Consider the following 17,292-nt stretch of genomic DNA (forward strand, 5'->3'; position numbering starts at 1 on the left):
TCTAACACTATATTGATGAGCTTTTACCAGGGAGGGGTCCAAGTTTAAGCCATGACTAATTCTGGCTCCAGGGAGCGTGTATTTATGTGGTTTCAGCCCAGTTTTATCTTTTGCTCAGCAAAAAAGTCCAGGCTAGCTGGCTGGAGTTAGGATAGCCACTCAACCTGACTACCCCAACCGTTTTTAAGGCGACTGTCTTTGTTTCAGGTAGTCGGGAATCTGCTTTTGTACATGCCATCTCCTCTGCTGGAGTTGTCTTTGCCATCACCAGGGCATGTAGCCAAGGGGAGCTAAAGTCCTGCTCCTGTGATCCCAAGAAGAAAGGCTCTGCCAAGGACAGCAAGGGCCATTTTGACTGGGGTGGCTGCAGCGATAACATTGACTATGGTGTTAAATTTGCCAGAGCCTTCGTGGACGCCAAAGAGCGAAAAGGAAAAGATGCGAGAGCGCTAATGAACCTTCACAACAACAGAGCTGGAAGGAAGGTGGGTGTCGGTCCGAGAGGTGCCTGCAGACACTCTCAGAGAGCTCTCACGGCTCTGGGGCAGGTAATGATTTGCCCTTGCTGACTGGTCTCAGCAGTAAGGAAGAAGTATGGGACGAGCAGGAGCCTGAGGTGTTATTTCTGTCTCCCTTGGAGGTTCAGCATAGCAGAAATCTCCAGACAGACTGGGCGCAACTGCTCAACGGTGACTCCCATTGGAGTCATTTCAGTGGCTTCTTGTGTGGAAAGTTAATCACAAGCCCAAGTTGTTGCAAGATCAGTTTGGATGGAGGTTTTGAGCATAATCCTTATATATGGAGAAATTTTACTTTGGCTTAATATAAAATAGAAATTCCCAAGGGAGTCTGAAGACCACGCTGAAGAGCAGGGTTGGCTATTACAGAGCAAATTCAAAATAACATTGGAGAAAAAAAACCTATCCTGTCCATGTTAAACATAAACACAGAATGAGCAGAGAGAAAATAGAATGACTTCACTTCTTAAGAAAGAAAATCTAAAATACATGTCCCTCCAAAAGGTATAGGGCTTGGGGCATGACATGCTCCAAACAAACCCCTTTTCTAAATGTTGTATGAAAATACCATTCCTGAATTTCAACCAAAAGAGCCTTTTCTTTTTTACTGTGAGTAGTTGACGGGCATATTGCCCACTGCAGTGCAAGGGCTGAGCAATAAATGAACTAATACTTTGTGGAGATAGCTATAAATAGTGAGAATAGTGCATGGAACTGGAAATTGCTGTTTTGTTATTCAAAATTTATTCAGAATTTGCTGGATCCGTGACATTTGAAATAATACAGAGAAATATTTTATACTGCTAGACTGAGCACTTCTAAAATGATTCATAGTGACTTCTCATTTCTGGTCTTTGGTTTTCCTTAAAGTATATTCAGTGGGAAGTAAATTGACACCCTATGCTGATCTTTTTGTATTAAAATGTTCACTTTGTAAATTAAAATTGTTCTATATTCACTAGCTCTTATTAGGAGAAAAGGTCCCATTTTAATGAATGCAAGCAGGTGATTTTTCTCATGAATATTTCTCCTTCAACATCTTTCCTCCACCTGTTTATTTCCAGCAGGTGTAATTAATATGTAATACAGACAGATGAGGCTACTCAGGTCACTGATGTGCATATGCAACAATATGGCTGTAGTTACGTTACTGTCCAAAAGAGACTGCAGTCTGCACCACAAACAAAGACTTCATAGAGTGTGAAGTAGCTCCATGCTAGGAAGTACTTTCTGTAATAGCTGAACACCTTAGTAAGTTAAAAAAAATACATATGCCAAATAATAAGACAGTATTGATAAGCAGATAGGTTTTTTAGAAAAAGATCGAGAGACTTTAATAAATGTATTTGACTAAAAATAAACAACATACTCTCATATGCTCTAGGACCTGCTTTACAGAAGGGGATGCTGGTTTGTATCCACAGTGCAGTAGTGTAGCTTTAGCTTTGCAGGGTTCTCCCTGCCTCAGCCCACTCACAAGCCTGGCATTTGGATCTGGGTAAGACCAGCTGTGTCCCCGGCTTGTTCTCACCCCCAAAACGGGTGTCAATAGGTTTCTTTTAAAAAGACTACTAGACTACTCAGATTTTACTAATTCAAAAATACATAGAATAAACATTTAGAATATTCCTATATAAATCATACAAAATAATATGTTTTATACATCTGTAGAGGAACATCACTGAAAAAAAACCCCAACAATTGCATTCCTTTGTGCTTATTCCTCTATTTTCTTCTGTTCCAGCAAGTTTTAAATGTACAAGTAGTTAAACTGATTTCTACTCAGAAAATTAAAACCAAGCATGTGCTTAAATCCCAGTTTTGTGATAGTACCATTGGCAATGAAGTGGAGCTGTGGGAATGTCAGTGACTTCTTTGAAGTCGTTGTATTGTTTACAAGTTGGAAAGACAATTAAAACGACTTTGGTTTTATAAAATACATGCTCACTTTATTGCTAAATGCTTGGCTGAAGCGTGCTGCCCTGCTGTGGATCAGTCTTACTTCTAATCATGGGCCTTCCTTCTCTCTTACCTCCCTCCCATGCTGCTGTTCCTTTTGTACAAGCCCTAAAGTGTTCATATTTCACAAACCCTTAAGGCATAATATTTTTAGATCAAATATCCATATCTTTAGAATTAGGAATTAATTATTTATTGTATATGAACCCTTCTGTTGTTCTCCAGCATCACGGAGGTAGCTTAAATGTCTGAGATGAAGCTGAAATGGCTAATGCTAACCAGACATTGAATTAATAATGAAAGTGATGTCTCCAGTGCAAGCTAATGAAGGGTCTTATTCCTAAATGTTTGTTAAGAGGTTTATAAGCATTTTTGAATTACCGCATTTTAAAATTTTGCATAGATCTGTTGCCTAGCCCATGCACAATACTTTGCACAGAGTCTGTAAAATGATTTAAATATGAAGTGCCTGTGAATTTCTGGCCAGTATTTGAAGCACTGTTGAGGGCAAAGGGCAACTTCATGCCAGCGAGCTGGAGAGGGTCAGCAGGACAGAGCTTCACGTGGCACGATGAGGCAAGGCGTGCCTTCGCCTGCCGGCGGGCTGCATAACTCTGCCCATGTCCCAGCCCCTGTCCTCCTGTCCAGTCTGTGTCCCCGCGTCATGGACCATCTCCATCCTCGGGATGGCTGGCAGGAGCCGGGAAGATAAGCCCACCAGCCGGAGAATTGTGCCTAGGGTCGAGTCAAACCACCCGAGCAGACCGACCATGTGGGGATGACCTGATGCTACCAGTGGGTGTCACTACAGACCGTGATTTGGAGCCCCACTGCAAACCTGGCATTACAGGGTGGAGGAATGGAAAAGGGCTGAGAAGCACAAATGACAATTTGTTTTACCTGTACGTATCTTACTGCGTTTCTAAACAGGCTGTGAAGCGGTTTTTGAAACAGGAGTGCAAATGTCACGGTGTGAGTGGATCGTGCACTCTAAGGACCTGTTGGCTGGCCATGGCAGACTTTAGGAAAACAGGAGATTATCTGTGGAAGAAATACAATGGAGCGATTCAAGTGGTCATGAACCAAGATGGCACGGGTTTCACTGTGGCTAATAAGAGATTTAAGAAGCCAACTAAGAATGATCTGGTATACTTTGAAAGCTCTCCAGACTACTGTATCAGGGACAGGGATGTAGGTAAGCCTCTATTGTTATACATGAATGGTTTTATTTCAGACATTTGTACTTTGAAGGTCGAAAACTATCATTATTATTGAGTGTGTGTGTATATATGTATATTAAAATCTATGCACAAACTAGCAGAAAACAGGCAGGAAAGTGTTTTGGAAGGACAGCTCTGTACAGGAACAATAGGTCCTCAATGTCCATACGTGTACAACAGCCAGTTGGTCTAATAATATAATTCAGCAGTTTCTTCCAGATGCTGTGGAGCCCTGGAGAGGCTCCAGAACAAAAGCTGATTTTCGGACAAGTCTGAGTTATGCTCTGGAGGCAGATCCATACCATACACAGCCACATACACACTTCTATCACCCAGCTCACTCCAGAGCTGCCAGATACAACTACAGCAGCTCCAGGTCCCGTGATGTCCCTCTGCTATCACCTCCTGTCACATTACTTCTCTTCCATGTTGTTATGCTGTTGCTGCAGGCTCCCAGTAAACCAGTGTCCTCCTTCACCTGCACGTCGCCCGCAGCTCGCTGGGCACCATGGACTCTCTAGTTGCAGGCACGCCTCTGCCCATCAGTAATGCAGGAGGTATGGCAGCTTGGTGCAAACCATGCTTGTGCCAATTGATGCTGCTGTTAGTAATGTGGTGCAAGGCATCTGGAGGACGTGCAGGTGGGTGAAAGAAAAGAGGCTGGTGGGGCACAGTGCTCTGCGTCCAGTGACACAGCCGTTTATTCCTCTTTACAAGGCAGTGTTGGCTCTGTCCATGATAACCACCACCCTTTCTGAAGAGCTGTGCCAGCCCCGGTGGGAAGAGGGAAACTTTCAGTGCTGCTATTAACACTGAATTTTTCTGCTTTCAGAGATTTCAGTGGAGACACACTTAACAGTATTACAGAACGCAAGGCACTGCTAAGCGCCAGGAGTCCTGCTAACGGTGCTTGACCCATGTATAGTATTTCCTGATGTGGCAATTAAAAACTAGCAACTAGAAAACCAGAAATTTGGAAAAGAGAGCCAGACTGAGTAATGTATGAAAGATGTTGTGGAACTAATTAATAGGTTGTATAACATACCAGATTGCACCCGGTATGTCATATCCGTAAGTATCTGGATAGCAATGCAGCTCAACACTTTTTGGCACTGCTGCCTATTTACAATCCAAGTTTACTTGGAATAAGCATTGCAAAACAACTCTACTTAAATAAGAACAATATGTGAAATCGTGGTCATGTACTATTGACTTCAGCAGACCCAGATTTTCAGCCAGTATGCTTATATTGTACAGTGTTTCTGGTTCATTGAGTAGTCAGGGTAATTTAAAATGTTATTTATGGCTTTTGCAGGTGATGCTTATTACCTTCATGAGCACGTATTGTTCCTTGAATAGTCACCAATATTGTGAAGTCTAATAACCTACTCCAAGTGAATAAATGGTCATATGGTGGTATCATGCAGAGACTAACTTTGCAGACTAGGATCTGTTCAAAACTTTATTTCTCGCATTTGCCTTGTTCATTGTAGTTCTTGTGATCTCTTTCCTTTATAAAGGAGAGCCCATACACAACCCACTTTTATCTTAAAAACCTGATTAATAATCTCCTTATACTAAGCCTGTTCTCTTCTGTCAGTCTTGTTATCGTGGAGGACGCAGGGCATTTTTCACTGCAGTGTGTTACCTGCGCTTGCCTGACACTGTCAAGCCTGCCCAGAGATGGCAGAGTCTGACATGTACTTTGGCTCAGCTCAAGATAAGGCTGTGGATGAGGCAGTGTTTCTTTGCTGCCCAGAATTCAGAGAATGTGGCTGTTTGGAAGAGCACATTTTTGGCAAGCTGCAGTAATTCTCTAACAGGATGCGGGATGTTCTGCTGCTTGCATGGAGCAAAGGAGGAATGAAGGATGAGCAAAAACTGATCTGGCTTTGAGAGAGGTAATTTCAGCATCTGAGCAGCACTTTTTCTTTATCACCTTCGTTTTGCCCTGTTGAGAGCTCCAGAGTGTCAGCCCTGTTAAATGACTGGAAATGAAATGAGATTATGGAAGACTGAGTGTGGATATAGGTGGGGAGCATCTCAGTGTCAGCTAAAGCTAATAGCACAGCACTTTAGTATGCCCTCGAATACAGTCCTGCCTTCCTTTCTCCAGGGAATTCAAGCAATTTAGTGCTTCAGGGGAAAAAAAATAAATCTGGAGATTGGTTAGTATTGAGACTGAACGAAGGATTCCCAAAGTAAATTGTATGAAGCATCACCAGGAGACGGCTTCACAAACAGTAAAATTGCCAAGTCAGTGTTCTCTGTTCCTTGGGTGTGCTAACATATATGAAGCAGTAAATTAAAGGCACTCAGAGGTTGTATCATCAGTGGCCTATCCAAAAACCCACATACCTCATCTTCTGCCATGGGAGATTTTAGCTGTGGCTCTCTGGTGGTGGGCAGCTACCAGCAGGTGCTGGGACTGAACACATCCCACTGGGTCTGGCAGCGTGTCTGGGGGATGCAGCTGGACATGCATACATGGGTCACCCCTACAACGTGAAAAATGTGGCATGTTTTTTTCCCCCAGAAGGAAAAGACAAGTCATGGCTTTTGGGAGAGATGTAATATGTGAAAATCACTACAAGCAACTAAACAGCATGAGATCATAATAACCCAACCACCTCTTGTCTAGCATTAAGATTTCATGACTTTTAGGAAAGGACCAAAGGAAGACTTTCAGAAGTGTTCAGAATTCACCTAACTCTGCTCACATGGACACTGAAATGATTTTTGCTCACAATTTTGTACTCATAATCTGATAGAAACAGAGGTAGGACATTCCAGAGGGTTTCTGAAAATCTTATAATGAATTTAACAATTTTGCCACACTTTGTATGGTCTTCCCTTCTGTTATAATGGATTTCCAGCTCCCGGAACCAACACAAGCACACCCAGGACTACACAGGGAGAGACCTGTTGGGAAGGAAAAAGCTGGGGGGGCGGGACACTAAAATGATGCCTACACGAATGGCAGTCCTGCTGTTTCTGTCTTACCCCAAATGCACAACTTCACCTCCACAATGCTCAGAAAAATCTTCTTTCTTGTCCTCTTATAAGCTTGTGTTAGAAGCAGTTTAAGTTTTTAAAGATTTCTGTTTTACCATCCATGCAGGTTAGGTTGATTGAAAGCTGTTGCAGGTTTATCATGTTTTGAACATACTGATGGAGAAAGGAGAGGTTGCTTCAGGATTGAATGTTTGGGCAGCCATAGCATGGGCATCACCAGCTTGCTGGCTGAGCCTTCATTACAGGCTGCTGTTCATAGAGGCTGTTGAAGCCATGTCATGTCTTGCTGAAAAAATAAGAGCAACCAAAATCTTAGGTGGTGTTTGAGGGAGCCTCTTCCTGCAGGGGGACCCCCACCAAAGTGTGCAGAGCAAGCTGAGCTCAGCTACACATGTCGAGGTGGTGCATGTGGAGCGAAGAGGTTGTGTCACCCAGGGTGGACACCAAGGTGGGTGGTATGGTGCTAGGATGGTGTTGGTGAGCACATGCTGACTGTCTGCAGCTGTTCTGGTAGCAACAAGGTTTCAGCCGCATGAAGGTGGTGGAGCAAAGCGGCAGGTCGTGTCTACATGCAGATGGTCTCAGGCTGCTGCAGGAGGCCCTCAGGACCCTGTGTCATGTGCTTTATGTCATCTGTAGGTTTCTCCTGACACTCACGTGGCTCCAGTTTGGATGCTCTCAAAGGCAGTGTCACTGCCTCTGCCTGTGTGTAGGGTGTGGATTGTGTACCTGGAATGTGGTGGCCATCTCCTGTGTCCCTAGCAGGCAGACAGGGTGCTGCTGCTGTGTCTGAGGACACCTGCTAGTCCAGGGGAAAGCACCGTGGAGCTGCATGTGCAGTGCTACAGGCAGCCCCACAGAGCTGCATGCTGGGTGACAAACCACATGCCCAGAGTGATCTGCTTTGGATCCTTCGCAGGATTATTTCTGTGTTATTTCCCTTGTGGCTCCACACAAGCCATTTGCTGCATTTTTGAGGTGAATGAGGCCAAGTCTGGAGTGACAGAAAAATATGAAACTGAAGTATAGGCTGTAAAGTATCGGTGTTGTGCGAGGTGTGTTACTGCTTGAGGTACGTAACCTATGGAGAGAAACCAATCTTGATCTATGTCAGAAACTTCTCACTGAGGTTAGCCACATACAGGCAGTCCCTGTGTGACTTCTTGGCCCATATCTCCCAATTTACACGTTGCAAAGATGCTGGGTGCGGTCCCAGTCTGGTGCGAGCTGCCGGCGGAGCTTGCGTGACTTCCATCAGGGCAGCTCTCCTCCAGGCTCCCTCTGCCGGGGGAGCAGCACCATTGCCCCGGCAGCCCCGAGGTTCTGACAGCCGTCGGTGGCCACGCAGCTTACAGCAAGACACGTGCTTACTCTACACTGAATCTGGCTAAGATGTTTTTATCAGCACATTGCTGGCCTGAGGGATCCCAGCCCCTCCAGACAAGGCTGTCTCCAGTGTGTGCTGTCTGCTCTCTCCTGCCCTGCTGTGCTGGGGTGTTGTTCCACATTAATCTTTCTTGATTTAAAAAGGACCTTCAGAGCCACTTTTTTTTGGTGAGTATTTCCTTGTTGGTTTGGTTTGGTTTGGTTTGGTTTGGTTTGGTTTGGTTTTTCCCCACCAAATGCTCATGTGGAAACTAGTTTATTGTTGTCAGGGAACTTTATTACTTGAAGTCAGATTTTTAATCAATAGAAATAGAAGGGGAAAATCTCATGTTATAAAGGAATAAATACGTTTTAGTGCTTTGGGAATGGGAAAAAATATTTTTCAACTTACTCACCAGATGTTTGCTTAAGAAATCAACGGTGCTAACCCAGAAGAAGGGGTTTGATGTATGGGCTGTAAAGTTGGCAGTATTAAAAGCTGTGGATGTTTTGGCAGGTATGATGTTGTGTGTCGGCATGACAATTCCAACACTTCAAATAAAAACAAAGAGGTTATTTGAAAACCTTCCACAAGTTAGAACATATTCCTGTCTCTTAAATGATGAGGAGGGGCATTACAGGTAGCAAGCAAAGATCAGAAAACTGCTTAATTTTGTGTAGTGTCTTCTGCTGTCTCCACCACCTGGGTATCTGACTGCCAAGGAGCGCAGTCACTCGCCTGGCTGCTCGCTGTCAGCTGTCGTTCATTTTCTTTCTCACAAGGGAAGCTGCAGAGATGCTGAAGATGGTCTTCAAACTTTCCAAAAAATGTTGTTTTGCTCAGAAACAAAACCTTTCTATGAGCCTGGTTTCTCTTTTGTGGCTCATTTAGTCCCCTCTCCTAGTGGTTTTGTAATGGTTGATGTTGTGTTGCAGGCAGTAGCAGGTGAGACTGGCTTCTGACCACCTGTCAGCAGCTGAAATAACTTTGGTTTTGTGGTCAGTGGCAAAACTCCTGTTGAAACCGGGGGGTGTATCCTACTCAGATTCTCCTTCGCTGCTGTGCAATTCCTCAAACATCTGGAAATTGGAACCTTGGAGTTGGAAACTAATCTGTGCCTCATCTGAGGACTGTGGTCAGACCTTCCCTGGGCAGCTCCTGCCAGTTGTGGTGGGGTGAGACGTGTTGCCTCACCCCAGCAGCTGGGCAGCACAGCCCCAGTCTGCTCCTGGTCAGGAGGTGGCTGAGGTGGAGATGGGCTTTGGTGTCCCTCTGCTGCGGGAGCGACTCCTGCACGTGACGGTGGCACAGCAAAGGCGATCGAGCATCCAGCTCCTTCTATGCAAACCATGTGCAAAGAGCAAACCACACCTCAGTGTGGAGTGACTCCTGAAACAAGGATCTGGGAAAAGCCTTTTGGCATCACAGCTTTGCCTGTTGAGCAGGTTGCCCTGCTGCAGCTGGCCTTACAGCAAGAGCTGTGTGGCAGAGGGCTTGCTAGGCATGATGTGTGCCTGTGTGGGGCATTGCTGGTGGTACCTCTCTTCCTCTTCCCCAAGATGCCCTGCCCGGGATTCAGGTGCCAGCACTGGCTGTGGGGACAGGAGACTGGGAGTTCCTGCTGGTTCCCTTGGTGCATGCAACACATCACTGTTTTTTACATAACTCGAGGTGCTCCCCCAAACAGCAGAGACTTGCTTTAAAGTGCTGTTCAGCTGCCTTCCCAATGATGCCTTGCAGAGCCCTGGTCCACGGGCAGACCCCAAGGAGATCTGGGGTTTATCAGGCTGCAGGTGCAGGATCTCATCTCTGGCTCTGTTCACCATGTTTTCTCCCTATGCCTTTTCCCTCTTGGGTGGCTCAGCAGGTCTCCATTTGGCCAGCACAGCAGCACCTTTGCATCTCAGGACCCCTGAGCTGGGGCTGGTGTCTTCACCATCGGCAGCAGTTGCTGAGTGGCTCCTCTGGTGGGTGGTCAGGGCAGCTCTGGGCACCTGCTGAGGCTGGGGGGCAGGTGGCTGTGCAACACCCTTCTTCTGCTCTGCCCACAGCAGACCTCGACCAGCACTTTGATATTGAAGCTTTCCAGGTGTATCATCCTAGCCAATGACTGTTTAAATAAGTAGAGGAATACAGGCTGTGGGAGAGAGGGCTGAGATGCCTTCTGGGGACTGGAACACTCCTCTGGGGCATCTGCTGAAGCCTTTTTTAATGGATACAAAACGAGAAAATTTCCCCCACTGTGGCTAAGAGACTAAATCATGTGTTGGCCATATGACAAACCATAGTCTGAGAAGGTGATTTTACTCGAGTTCCTGAGACCACTCCCTGCCTCAGTGGCTGGGCACACGCCCCAAAAGACGTGAACTCTCCTTAGTGCTGGGGACAGTAAGGGGTCGGGGGGACAGCGAATACTTTTGTGGTGTGAGCTGCTTTGACTCAGCAGCAGTGGTACATACAACCACAAGTGCACCACAGGTGAAAAAAAAGCAAGTTAGAATTTATGCAGCATAGCTTTTTAATGATTACAGATTGATGGAAGATTAAGTTTTATTAATTAAGTGTGGTTTGCTATCCTAGCTCATGCAACTATGAATTAATGTTTGCATGTGTTCTTTTTTTCTTTAAGAAGATAAATTATTCATGTTTGATGTACACCTGTAAATATACTTTGTGCAACGTTTCCAGTTAATGACCACGGTCAATAATTAGGGAATCCCATTCTGGCCAAGAACAGCAGAATGGAACTATAATCTGGTCTAGGGAAAACGTCACACAGATGTTCATCTCATGGATATACCTGAAAAAGATTTGTAATAGCAGGACATCAGAAATTAGGTGAAGTAATAAGTACTCATGAGGTTTCCAGATTAGTGGTAATCACCTGTCAGGAAGAGATCCTGAAGTATACCCTAAGATGTTTGTGTTAGATGAGCAGCAGCTCCTATGTGCTGCAGTAGCTGTGGGGGGTAAGGCACGCTTTAAAAAGCCATTTTGTGCCACGTGGAGATGGGTAGGGGCATTTCAGCCACTCTATAGAGGTTTTAAGAACGTGAGGAGGGGTGATACACTTTGCTGCCCCTCCTTCTTTCCACAGTAGGCTATAACTGAGTTTCTTCTAATCTCTGTCAAGAACAAGGAGAAGAACCCTTGGTGTTTATCCCCCAGAGAGGAGAGGTGAGCAGAGCAGTCACTGTTCCACTGCCACCTGAACTGGTGGACATGAGGACCATGGCTGGAGGTGGTAGCGATGCCAAGCAGTTGGGGTGCTTCTGTGCTTGCTTCTGCAGCACCTTTACCCACTGGCAGCATGGTTACTCTGCCCATCGTGTCCCTGCAGCCACCAGATTTAGTGGTTTCCTCTTTCCCAGCTCTACCCTGCCCACCCAGAGCTCCCTTACAAAGCCCATGAGCTCCCAAGCACCACAGGGGTGCACCTCCCAGGCACCCCATTTTACACAGCCCTGGGGGACAGGGCACAGGGGCAGGAGGGAGCTGCACAGTTGCCTTGGGGAGTGTGTCTGCTCACTGGAGAGGAAAGAGGTGCCATGGAAAGATGAAGCAAAGCACGATGATACTAACAGAAACAGGCAGAGCCTTGAAGTATTTGGTCCATTTTACTCTTCATCTTCAGACCTGATTTCTAGGAAAAACTGGGGAATTTGAGAGCAATTTTACCTTATTGTAGGCATTTCTCTGGCTTGATATTGAATCCCGGGTGACGTGAAGGATCAGACACATTGCAAATGGTGCCTCCTGCACCTGTTTTCATATGGTTTCTGCCCTTCCTTAAGCTCCATGTCCTGAGGTGTGCTGCGTTTCCTTGGCAGGGTCGCTGGGGACGGCGGGGCGGGTCTGTAACCAGACGTCGCGCGGCATGGACAGCTGCGAGGTGATGTGCTGCGGGAGAGGCTACGACACCGCCCGCGTCAGCAGGGTCACCAAGTGCGAGTGCAAGTTCCACTGGTGCTGTGCCGTGCGCTGCCAGGACTGCCTAGAGGTGGTCGATGTTCACACCTGCAAAGCACCGAAGAGCCCTGGCTGGGCCTCCCGGACATGAGGCACAGGCTGCTGATGCTCGAGGACCGCGGTCTTTGCCCTTCTTGGTCCGTGCAGGGAATGCACCTGAGGTCTTCTCTGCTTTTACGCCGGTTTTGCCTTTGTCTTTCGTTGCGCAGAGGCTGCTGAATAATTAATACCGACTCTGCAGCATTTACTTCCCATTTCTTTGTGACAGTGCTGCTGCAGAGCTCTCTGTGCATAAACTGATGCAGCTCTGGAAGGACGTGTTTCTGCTGGGACTCTTCCAACCAAGGCGCAACTCTGGACCCTTGTGGTAATTCATTCCTGCCATCAGGAGCACAGCAAGCTGCAAAGATGGAGTATTTCGTACAAGAGCACCACCACCAACTGCACAGGCTGTGCTTGCTCAAGCATCTTCCAGAAGATCTGGTGCTGGTCACAGCGGTGCCCTGGCTACTGAAGCACTCAGCAGTTTGAGTGCTGGTTGGCGATTCCTCCATGAGAGAAAATTTGGGGTGAGGCTGAGTGAAAGGCTTTACTGGAGGAGTGTTTGTCCATCCCTGGTGGACTGGAGTTTGCAGTGAGGTGGCCACCTGAGGCCACCCTGGGCACTGGTAGCACACTGTGTCCTCCCATGGGGCAGAAGTTGGCCCACAGTGAAAAGGAAACTGCAGGAGATGCATTCAACCACATTTTCATAAACTATTAAAGAACCAAAGCAAATGTCTTAGTTATATATTTGTAAAAAGTTGCCTTAAAAGCTTTTAAAAGGTCATTAAAAGGATATTAACTGCTGAGGTTTTTTTGTGACCTGAAGGATTGAAGTGGTTTGTTTCGCAGCCTGGTGAGAGCCTGGTATCGGACGCTCAACTACCCAAGGATAAGGTTTCCTATTTTTCACATACTGAATAAGCAAGAAAACATTTGCAGAAAGCTGATGGAGAAGAAAATACCTTGTTGCATAATGATCATATTACTAAGGAATCTATCAACTTCTATGTTCTTTTAAATTTAATAAATCTATTAAATGTATTCAAAATTATACTTTCGTTCAGATGGGGACTTCTAAATGAGATTTTCTCTGAATACTTTCTGCAAAAAAATTAAGCCTATGATTTAAGGGTGCATCAGCCTTTGATGGAGGTAGTTACAGTTTTGTCCCAAGTCCATGTGCTGGGTTGAGATCAACACAAAACAACAAAATGCTGGTAAGATGTGCAGGCTTACGAGCCCCAAGAATCGCAGTGTAGGAGATGGACCAGCCACCTCTCCTCAGAGCAGAGACCAGCAAATGAGCTGAGATGAAAGATGTGTCCTGTGTTGCTAAGTCTAATAAGGCTCTGAAAGAGCATCCATGAAGTGCAGAGACAGGCAAGGTAACAAAAAACTAATCTAGGAAAAGGAGGTTGAATGGGGATAGAACATGTGGTAGATGCAGGTAAAATTTCCATATGAAAATGAAAAAGACTGGAGGAAACCCAGTGGGTACAAACTGAATGAAAAAGTAATACACAAGTAGCACATTCTGGCAATAAAGTGAGTACTCTGGTTATGCTTTTTTTTTTTTTTTAAAAGGAATATTTAAGAAGAATGGGGGTTTGCATCCAGTGATCTTGAGAGAGCAGTCATTTACATCTGAAAGGCTTCACAAAAAGTTTCTGTCATTAGAACGGGCCAGGTGACCTCAAGAAGGCACAGCTGGCATAACAAAATTAGAGGGATCCAGAAAGATATTTATTTGGACAGTAAGAGAATGTTTCAGTTACTGTATATGGCATTAAGGTAAAGATCCTGGCCAGAAGCAGGAATAATGACACTCCTGGGTATAAACCAGCCAGAGGTGGGAACCGCCCCGTGTTAGTGTGCAGCGAGTGCCCTGCGCACATGTGCCCAGGTACAGTTCAGTGGTTATACAGGGGGCCTCGACCCTCTGGCAGTTCTGGTTCTGGATAAGGGCAGTTTCATCCCTATTGTATTTACAGGTAAGCTCCAAGGAGAATTTTTATTAGGCTTTCATTGTGAAATTAAGTCCGCATCTAGTTCACAGCCAGAGCAGTATCATATTTTAAGCTTTAAAGAACTTAAAAGCAGCAAACTAGTTTTTAAAATTTTTTGTGCCAGGTTTTTTGAAGGGGACTCTTTGAGTAGTTTCCAAGTTCCTCATATAATAAAACTGAAAATATTCCAAAGTTCTGGAGAAAAGGAAGCTTCATTCTTACAAAGGAATTAATTTTAGGTAATGAAACGTAAGGAAACCAGATTGGTGCGTAACTCTGTAATTTGGTTAATACACCAGAAAGTAAACCCACCCGAATTCAGCAGTCCCAGGTAAGGTGGTTTGGGGTCATTATATTAAAGGTGGGACTTTTATTCCCCAACCTGGTCCTCTTTCTCCTTCTCCTCCACCAAGGCACATCTTCTTGCTCCAAACTTTGCCCAGGTCTTGGGGGCCTGTGGCTCCTGAGGGCTGGTCTTACCATCAAGACCAGGAAGATGGTGGCGTTGAGTACCTTGGCCTTTTCCTTTTTGGCCAGTATCCTTTGTCACCAGGTCCCCTGTCCCACTCAGGAGCAAGCCCACCAAAGATGTGCACAGTACGCTGGATTTTTTATTTCACACAAGTGCCGTACTAATAAGCTGCACCTAATAAGGTGCAATGCCTGCACCAAACTCGCTTCATCAGAAGAAAACCAGAATATTTTACAGCACAAGTAACCTCTGAGCTAGCCAATTATTCTTTTTTTTTTTTTTTTTTCTGTATTCACGATTAAATAAAAAAGAGAAGGGTTCAAGGTAGTTTTTTAGAGCTGTAAGCATTTCTGTTGCCTCTTCCATGAAGAAAGCAATCCCGGGAGCTTTTGCTGTTTCTTACTGGAAAAGACACTCAGAGATGTAAATGCTGCAGGAAAGGCACCTCCTTGTCCTTCAGCTAATCAAACAAAGGGGAAAAAAATAAAGAAACAGAAATCAGGCAAGGCAGATGAAATAACCCTACATTTTGTGCTGTGGAATAAATTTACTCATGTATTTAGTCATGAAGAGGAAACAGCTGTCCCTAGGTAGACACTTTATTGTCAGAATAATGTTAGCTAAGGCAAAAGGTTGTAGGATTTTTTTTTTTTTTAATATGTTGTCCAATTTCCTTGAGGGACTTTCTTTTAATTTGCTGCCTGAAAGCAGAATCTAGCAGTGCTCTGCAAGACTGTTAGCCTGCCAAACTTTTTGGAATGGTTTCCTCCCCACTGTTTTCTTTTTTAACAAACTTTCCCCTAAAAATGTATGATTTTCTTTTAATGCATGGAAAATGAGGAATGACTTTTAGGAATGGTGGTGTATGGGCTGTAATCACAGACATGCTGTGTTGGGTTCTTATTGTGTAACAGCTCATTTGCCTGATGTGACTCCATAATGCACGATCTCTTGTGTGAAAGAAGCAGCCGTACATGAATCAATGCTCTGACTGCTCCCCGTTTGTTCTTCCAGGGGTGCCTCTCTGCCCCCTCGGTGGTGGGAGCCGGGCAGGAGCCCAGCAGGAAGCCAGATGGCACGTGGGGCTGGGGACTACCCTGCACACCTTAACTAGAGCCACCGAGGTTATCAAGCCACTGCTCAGCTGGGTGTGAAGGGTGGTGTGCAGTGTATGTGAGGGGTGCAGTGTCCTTTAGAAGTCTACCTTCCACAGTAGGCTTCTGCAACACAGGAAAACTGGAATTTTCTCTTCCTTTCTAATGGAGGGAGGACATCTGTGGTATCCCACTGAAAAATCAGAGTCTGTGTATTTGACATTGGCACCCACCCAACTGCAGCAAACCACCAGAGAAAAGAGCAGCCCTCCCCCAAGGTGAGAAACTCACCTCCCCAAGCATGGCTTGTGCCTTGGAGCAGCTGTAAATCTACCTGGCGAGGGGGACAGAAGGTGACCAGTTTCACTTGCCTGACAGTTTACAGTGTAAAGATAGAGCACATACCCAAACTGTATTAGGTTGTCTTTAAAGAAAAAAACAGGGACTGCTAACATTTGCAGTTAAAAGGCTTAATCCCCCCCCCCCCCCAACTGAGGATGAGTTACCATCTGAGCCAGATTTCCAGAAGGCCCATCTCGCACTAAGCCAGAGGCTCCCCAGCATTATAATCACAGGCTGTGTTTGCCTTTTGATCTCAGCCATGCTGAACTTCACAGGAAACATGTCAGAGGCAGAAAAGCCTAAGGCAACAAACTCTGCTCGATGAAAAAGAAAATCCTTCTGTCTGTCTTGCCTAGTCTCCCCGATGCCTAGAATTATAATTAAAGCTAAATTATCTATTTTCTAGATAAAATCCATGGCTCATTACTGCTTATAAGGGAGATCAACACTAGAAAAAATAGGAAAAGAATTGCATAAAGGTATTTTTGAGTTCCTAAAAGTTCGCTGTTGTCCAAGTAAAGGCTCTGATTCTTCCAGGAGTTACACATTCCTTTTTATCAGATTATTACAGATAGTAATTCCCACACAGAGCATAATCCACACTATCTCTACTGCTAAGGGAAGGCCAGACTGTTTCCTTAGTGGCTGACAAACACGGACATTTGTATCTATCTAGATACACACCGATATGCCAAGGCTGATATCGCCCTATCAGGACTGCAGGGACAGCAATCTGCTCTTTTGAAATACAGGGTGTACCTAAATGAGCTCCGACAGGTTTCTGAGGTGGCCTGGCATAAGGGACACAAAGCAGCACAGGACAGGGGCTGACTACACCTAAGCCTGCTGATTGTCACCAACCTTAGGTAATTCCGACAGCGCTGGCATGAGGCAAATGAGTATGATCATCCCTAATTTACAGCTAGATACATGGGAGCACCTGCTGTAAAGGTCATCTCTGGTTGTTCTAGTGATTCCAGCAAAATTCTAGCAAAAATTTGTGATGCACACAAATAACTGCCTCATTTTACACTTCCAGATGCTGTCTCCTAGCAGTCCACCAACTCTAATTTTATCCCACATTAAATGTAAGCCATACTAATTTCAACATTACAGTGAATTTTTTTGTCGGAATAAATGCCAGAGATGAAAAACCTGTATGGAAAGCCCCTGCAGAGACACACCTCACCAGCTTTAACATTTAGCCAAAGGGCTCTCTGATCTATGTCCTCCCTCAAGTCTCATTCTTAGAGTTGATTTCTCCATGTGTGGGGGCTGCCTTTTTG

General features: G+C 45.3%; 1 protein-coding gene across 1 annotated transcript; it reads left to right on the forward strand.

Moving 5' to 3' along the window:
* Positions 1 to 207: 207 nt before the first annotated feature.
* Positions 208 to 12,202, forward strand: WNT2 (wingless-type MMTV integration site family member 2; the record flags this gene model as incomplete). Its single annotated transcript, XM_008948221.1, has 3 exons — positions 208 to 485; positions 3,408 to 3,672; positions 11,909 to 12,202. Coding segments are annotated over 3 exons (773 nt in total), but the record flags the coding sequence as incomplete, so codon positions are not given.
* Positions 12,203 to 17,292: the final 5,090 nt, after the last annotated feature.

Source organism: Merops nubicus, unplaced genomic scaffold (assembly GCF_000691845.1).
Source record: "Merops nubicus isolate BGI_N331 unplaced genomic scaffold, ASM69184v1 scaffold20409, whole genome shotgun sequence".
Lineage (NCBI taxonomy): Eukaryota > Metazoa > Chordata > Aves > Coraciiformes > Meropidae > Merops > Merops nubicus.